This window comes from Cyprinus carpio, chromosome B21 (assembly GCF_018340385.1).
Source record: "Cyprinus carpio isolate SPL01 chromosome B21, ASM1834038v1, whole genome shotgun sequence".
NCBI lineage: Eukaryota > Metazoa > Chordata > Actinopteri > Cypriniformes > Cyprinidae > Cyprinus > Cyprinus carpio.
Genome location: NC_056617.1, coordinates 5,765,265 through 5,772,981, shown reverse-complemented (window position 1 = coordinate 5,772,981; position 7,717 = coordinate 5,765,265). Strand labels below are relative to the sequence as shown.

General features: G+C 33.8%; 2 protein-coding genes across 2 annotated transcripts; both read left to right on the top strand.

Moving 5' to 3' along the window:
• Positions 1-1,197: 1,197 nt before the first annotated feature.
• LOC122141205 (uracil nucleotide/cysteinyl leukotriene receptor-like) lies at positions 1,198-2,338 on the top strand. Its single transcript, XM_042747769.1, has one exon. The coding sequence runs from the start codon at positions 1,360-1,362 to the stop codon at positions 2,203-2,205; it is 846 nt and encodes a 281-aa protein (XP_042603703.1). The 5' UTR covers positions 1,198-1,359; the 3' UTR covers positions 2,206-2,338.
• An 892-nt stretch (positions 2,339-3,230) lies between these two features.
• On the top strand, positions 3,231-4,188 carry LOC122141273 (C-C chemokine receptor type 8-like). The gene has a single exon (XM_042748136.1). It carries the CDS (start codon positions 3,249-3,251, stop codon positions 4,083-4,085), a length of 837 nt encoding a protein of 278 aa, XP_042604070.1. The 5' UTR covers positions 3,231-3,248; the 3' UTR covers positions 4,086-4,188.
• Positions 4,189-7,717: the final 3,529 nt, after the last annotated feature.

The window sequence follows — 7,717 nt, the reverse complement described above, 5'->3', positions numbered from 1 at the left end:
TTATTATTATTATTTTTTTCCCCCTGATAAGCAAATACATCTGATAATTACAAAGTGTTTTAGGGGCTTTAGCTATTGCGAAAAACAAAAAAGAGACTCTTTTTAGCCTATTTAATAAAACAGATCAAAGCAAGGCAAAAAAAAAAAAAAAAAATGCATATAAGGCAATGCTATATTGAAGTCATTTAATAATGTTTCTCTGTGTTTTAAACAGGAAATGTTGTAAAATACTAGGCATGATGTGAATGTTCTAAACTGCTATTCATTTGCATTACCCTACACAAAACTGGAATACCTGATCGGCCAATCGCGCCATCCAGCGATTAGATTGGCCTTTCTTTTTATATTTATTATTGATCACAGCAGCACTGTATATCAGAGCGGAGGCCACACATTCAGATAACCTAAACTGGTGCTTCATTGATACAGTATTCATCTTGCTGCTACAGTAAGCCGATTGTTTCGAACATTGTAATCAGAGCTGGACAAACAATAAGAGAGGTAAGTGGCCGCTTAGGGCCCATCTGATATTGTCAAAACACATTTTGGAAATGCTCCAATGTGTATTTGTGTTCTGGATAGCATCAAATATTCATTCACTGCTCAAAACACCAAATTTTTGTCAAGTGTTGTGCAGACAGCTTCATTGATTAACGGAACGTCGTGAGATCACGATGAACTGAAGTGAATTACAGCTTTAAGTGATTATAGATGGAGTGACTTTGCTCTCTATCTAGGCTGTATAATCCTGTCTGATTGTTTCAGAATGGATAAATTAACCTCAGAGAAGAAAGTATTTTGTTTCTTGTCATGATTTTTCCTATGCGCACTGGTGTGAACTGTTGTGCACTCATACAAATGCACACATGTAATGACTGGAGATTTTCGTTTGATAATAGATTTAATTTTCTTTTCGTTTCTCTGCAAACTCTACCATATATGGTGCTTGGGATAATTTTATGACATTTGCATCCTTGTTGTAAAAAGATTAAAGAAGGTTGCAATTCATTAAACAGCCTAGACAATTGCGAGCAAGCATTTTTTTGATGTCATCTTTTGTGATCCGAAAAAAATAAGGTATTCTAATATTGCTTTAGAACAGCATCATGTTGACTAATTATTAACTTACATTGTGAAGGGGTAAATAAACTATAAACTATGAGAAAAAGCAAGCAAAATAAGGGTTTGGCAGAAAAGAGCACACAGTTATTGAGTTGGGGCCCTATAACTGAGATCTGCTTAGGGCCCCCAAATCCCATGTCTGCCCTGATTGTAATGTAATATTATTTTCCCCCTCCACAGTGGAACCTTTAAGAGCCAATAGAGGTTAACTTGTGAGGACTAAGAAGTCAAACACAGATGAATAACTCTACAGTGAACTACACCACGACTGAAGCATTTACAAACCCCACAACTCATTTCACTGGGATACTGGACAGTCTGAACATTTGTGTCTACATAATCAGTTTGCTATTTGGTCTTCCCACACACTCCTATGTGACATGGCTCATCATCACAGGAACAGGACGTGGAGTTGCATCAAAGTTCTTCATCCTCAATCTTTCTGTTTGTGAGATTGGTATCTCTCTATATTGTTTTGTATATGCAATATCATATTGGTCTTTAAGTGTCTCAACCATTAAACTATTTTTTGTAGGACTTACCATCACTGGTCGTCCTCTGTTTCAGTGTCTGATATGTGTTGAGCGTTACCTGGCAGTGCTTCATCCTGTAACCTTTCTGAAGTACAAACCTCTCCGATATAGAGTGTTCTGCTGCACTGTGGCTTGGATAATTTGTCTTGGCTCATGTGTGTTCTGCATGTATATTTTAGGTGAAGATGACATGCATTTATATACATGGTTCTTCTCACTGCAGTTTCTCTTCTACCTCTCCATCCAGTTGTTTTGTCTTGTGGCTGTTCTCAGAGCTTTGAAGCAGTCAGGACCAGGAGAGAGAGGGGGAGAGAGAAACGAGGAAAACCACATGAAGAGAAGAGCCTTTCATCTCATTCTTATAACTACTGTGAGCATGGCTATCATATATGGTCCATATTTAATTATAGGATTCTTAACTATTATGATAAAACAACTTATTCAACCACTTTGGTTTATTGGTTTGACTTGTTATGTGCTGGCTGGTTTTGTGCACCCTCTTCTTCATCTGCACCGTGCTGGAAAAGTCTCCTGTCTACGTTTGCTGTAATATTTTCTGTTGCATTAAGATACTGAACTTTATTCATTTAATTATATATTTTTATTATTATTGATAACAGTTTTTGTCATTTTGTTTATCTAAATTATGGTCTTTGACATCTCAATTGTCTTTTGTCTTACAAATTAAAGCAGCTCAGTGCCCCTTCCAAATTCTGTTTATAACCCATCATAACAGTGTCCCTTAAACTTACTTATTTCATGGAAATTACTATGTCTGTTTTCTTCAGATTTTTTTTTTTTTGTGCATTAAAAAGTCTTGTGTAAATGTAACTTTTGTTGTATATACTGTATGCTACTTCAGAGGCGGTTTCTATGTGTTTGCGGTGTAAAGTGGCTCAGAACATGTTGTATTCACTGTTTATTCACAAACTCGTTTACTGATGTACTTTTTATTTGTTCTACTCACCTGCAGATTACATTTATTCTGAGTGTGATTATCAGATCGTGTATCCAATAAAACACATCACTAATGACCCAGTGTCACTTTTCCTTATTAATTGTTGCCACCGAGACTATTCCAATTTCCTTGACATCTTTAGATTAAAATTCATATATTTCAACCTTTAATTTGTTTACCTTAAATATTTGCATATCTGATGTGACGTGTGGCAAATGTCTTGCAGATATTTATTCAACAGCTGTGAATTCAGTCTACTAAACAGCAGAGAGATGCATGTACATCCAGAGACTGGACATTCACTCTTCAGGTGATAAACTCTTAGTTCAGTGTCTTGTTTTTACATTTCAAAAGAAGAAACATTGTCACTATGTTGATTTGGGTTTTTAGAAAAAGTTAATTGAGTAAATAGAAAGTTGAGCTCTTTTTATTTTTATTGAAAAGAAGAATAGAAACTGAGAAATTACTTTAAATGTTACTTTTTATTTTATTTAAAATTGATTTGCTTTGGTTATTTCAGTTTTATTTAAGTATTTATGAATAACCTGGTTAAATGCACTTCTTATTTCCCATGGATCACAGCTAGATAATAATGTTTTGTGAGCTGCTAAAACAAGAAGACGAACACAGAGGAGATGAATAACTCTACAGTGAACTTCACCACATCTGAGCGATCTACAAACTACACAACTCCTTCCATTTGGCTTGTGGAAAGTGTGAACATATGTGTGCACAGCTTTAATTTCCTTGTTGGTTTTCCTACACACTTATATGTTGCATGGCTCATCATGAGAAGAGCAGGAAGTGGAGTTGCATTAGAATTCTTCTTCCTAAATCTCTCTATTGCAGAGATTGGTTTCAGCGTGAATAGTTTGATCGCTGTACTGTCAGAATGGTTTTCATTTATAGTGGTTTTTAGGCTATTTTTAGTAGGACTAATCGTTAGTGGCCGTCCTCTGTTTCAGTTACTGATGTGTGTTGAGCGTTACCTGGCAGTGCTTCATCCTGTAACGTTCCTGAAGTACAAACCTCTCAGATATAGAGTGATCTGCTGCATTGCAGCCTGGATAATTATTCTTGGCTCTTGTTTGTGCTGCATGTTTACTGTAGTCTCACACAACATTGCATATTTGTGGTTCTTGTCATTTCTGTTCCTCAGCTTTTTCTGCATTCAGTTGTTTTGTCTTGTGGCTGTTCTCAGAGCTCTGAAGCAGTCAGGACCAGGAGAGAGAGGGAGAGAAAGAGGGGAGGACAACCACATGAAGAGAAGAGCCTTTTATCTCATTCTCATAACAACCGTGAACATGGTTATCACATATGTCCCATATTTTATTGCAGGATTCTTTACCATTGTCACAAAAAAGCTTCTTGACGCACATTGGGTCCCTGTTTTGGTTTTTTACGTGCTGGCTGGTTTTGTTCAGTCTGTTCTTTATCTGCACCAGGCTGGAAAACTCTCCTGTGTCTTGTAAGACATGTTATTGTTATATATTATGAAAGAATGAGAAAAAAAAATCACTTGTGTGTCCTTGTAGCTCATTTTCCCCTCTTAATTAAGGTTTTGTTGTTTTATGAAATACATTTTTTTTTCTTCATTAATCTATGCAATACATTATGTTTTAAATTCCAAATGCCTGTGCAATTTTACCTTTTTGTGGCATATACTGTAGGCTATTTCCAGTTTTGTGTGCCTTTGCAGTTTTGGGCCTCTGTCATTCACTGTTTTTATTTAGAGAGATGAATCTGTATTTATTTTGAAGTTATTTACACATGTTTATTTTGAGTGTGTTTAACAAATAAGAATGAGTGGCTGCTTTTAGTTTGTGGTTTGTTTTTCTAGCTTCATCAATGGCCCAATGTCACCTTTTAATGATGGTTGCCTAAGAAATTATTACATTAAACTTGACAACCTCTAACAACACAGATATATAGTTTTTTTTTTGTGTTCTGTATAGAACTGCATTTTTTTTTTCAAATGTTTAGCCAGTTCAAAAGTTTTGTTGTTGTTGTTGTTTTACTTTAAAGCTGCAGTCTTTAACTTTTTTTGGTTAAAAACTATTCGAAATCAATATTTGAGCAAGTACATAACCAGCCAGTGTTCAAAACTATCACCTTACTTTAGCCCGATTCACAACAGTTAGCTATAATAATGTTTTCTAATTTGAGTGGTACGGGTAGGTTTTCGTGGGAAATTTGAGCATGCTGCCGCGTCATTACGTCATGTCTGTAAACAAAAAGAAGCTGTCCCGGCTTGTAGGCAATATCACATGTGAGAATGCTGCAGGTGGCGGATCGTTTATAGCCTTTTCTCACATCAGACAGAATAATTACATTTATCATTTTGATGGTGGATTGTAATCCAGAAAGGATTGTGTGAATGAAATTAAATTATATTGCCGTTTTAAATGTGCTTCTGATTAGATAGCCTAGGATTACACAAGATTCCTATTTTAAAGAGAACCAGTTGGAAGGAAGAATATTTTGCCTTTTGGGTTAAAATAATTTCTTTATATGAAATTAGAATGGTATGACAATTAAAGATTAGACTGTACAGAGATTGAAATCTACATGCTAATACACACTGTACTTATAGTCATGCAATGCTGATGTTGTTAACCTTAATAATTTGACAATAAAGTATAACAATAATAATAATTTGCACAGTTTGATGTGATATGAGCTAACTGGTCTTTAGATTAAATCACTATATAGCACGATTTATTATAATGCTTTTTTCCTCAGTTGGTCAGAACAAACGTGGCAGACATGTTACTTACTTGTCCAGATGACAATATACAGTGAAAATTCTTATTTGGCTCATATATTCCAAGACAAAACTTACGGAATGCAGCTTTAAATATTTGCATATCAAAAATTGTGTTTTAAAGTGATGATTAGCAGATAAGGCTGTGAGCATTAACGTGAATGCTTTAAGTCAGTCCACAAAATGAAGCAAATACAAAATGAAATGCATCTGATGGAAATACAACAGAAAAATAGATTCCACATAGGAGACTAAATTTAAATCTTACTGAATTAATAGAACCATATGTTAAGTAATTTAAAAGTGTTCTCTGGGTATTTAGATTGATTTGAGAACTTTGTAGAACGTTTATGGAATTTTTACTTGTATTCTGTTTATTCAGTCTGAATTACCTGGTTCATTTACACTTCTCTCTTTCCGTAATTAGTGGCTGGTTTTGTTCAGCCTGTTCTTTATCTGCATCAGGCTGGAAAACTCTTTTCTACATAAAATCTGCTTGTGACAGTTCACTAAATTCTGTACCTCCTGAACACTAATTTATTTATCAGTTGATTAATAATTTGACACACTATTTAGTTTTCTCTTTTAACCTTTTTTTTATACATATTGTTGAAAGTTATAATTTAATCTTTTTAGAACATGATTCATTGCTTCTTTCAACTATTCCTGTATGAACAATTTATGTGTAACATTAAAAAAAAAAAAAAAAAAATCTGTAATTGTATCATTTTAGTGGTATTTTTGCAGCTTATGTCTTTTGAAGTGTAAAGTGGCTCAGAACATGTTAGTGTGACTGAAAACAGCTGATGACAGATTGTTTATGAGATCCCAACATAACAAGAGCAGAGTTTTTTTTTTTTTTTTGCATTTTGCATTTTGCATTTTGACATGCATGGGCATAAAATTATCTTGTGTTGAATGAGTGGCACCTGTGTTGACCAATTTCAGAATAAATCATGTTTGGAGAGACTTAACCCTCACTTTTCCAGTGGAAACTCTCCAGCCTTTGAACCTTTTACATGGTGATATTTTAAGAAATATTGTGTTGTAGGATTTTTTACAACTGTCACAGAAAAGAGTATTGATGCATATAGGTCCCTGGTTTGATTTTGTTTAATTTAATATTTAAATGAAATCTATCCAAAGGAAATACAATAGAAATTTAGATTTCACATGAATTTAAATTTCACAGAATTTGACCAAATTTTAATGATATACTCTGGATTTATATGAAATCTTTGTAGATTTTTTATGGATTTTTTACTTGGATATTTTACTTGTGTTCTGTTGATTCAGTCCAAATTACCTCATTCATTTACACTTCCCTCTTCCCATAATTAGTCTCACTTTTATATGTGTTTTTTGAGCTGTTGAACTGAGAAGACAAACACAGAGGAGATGAATAACTCTACAGTGAACTTCACCACACCTGAAACATCTGCAAAGTACACAGAGGAAACTCTGGAAATCTGTGTACAGCATCAGTTTCATGGTTGGTTTTCCTACACACTCCTATGTTATATGGCTCATCATTACAGGAACAGGAAGTGGAGTTGCAACAGAGTTGTTCATCCTCTCTGTTTGTGAGATTGGTAACTGTCTGAATTGTTTGATATATACCCAGAGAAGAGAAGCGCGTTTAATCTCATTCTAATAACTTCTGTTAGCAAGTTTATCATACATGTTTCATATATAATCACAGGATTCTTTAGCATTCTAAATCACAATATTCAAGCACTTTGGTTCATTTATTTATTTTTTTATTTTTATGTGCTGGCTGGTTTTTTTCAGCCTGTTCTTTATCTGCATCAGGCTGGAAAACCCTCCTGCCTCTGTTTTCCATAAAACCTCCTATTGTGATAGTTTACTAAATAATGTACCTTCTGTACCTGTAAACACTAATTTAATTATCAATTGATTAATAACACTACATGTAGTTTTCTATTTAAATTATTTTACATATTGTTAATTTTAATTATAACATAACAAAAAAAATGAATGAATGAAAAAAAATGTGTATTAATAATAATAATAATAATAATAATAATAATAATAATATTATTATTATTATGATTATAATATTTTTTTTTTATTAAGTGTGTTTAACAGATATTGTTTATCAGATTTTTCATAGTTGATATTCATCAATTCATCACACTGCCACCTCACATAAAATTTGACATCCCATCATAACAAAGATGTGTAGAGTATTATTCTCTTTCATTTCGACCTGGTTGGTCATACAATTTCCATATCATGTGTTGAATGAGTGGCACCAGTTTCAGAATAAAGAATGTTTGGAGAGACTGAACATTCTCTTTTCCAGTGGTAGCTTCTGTT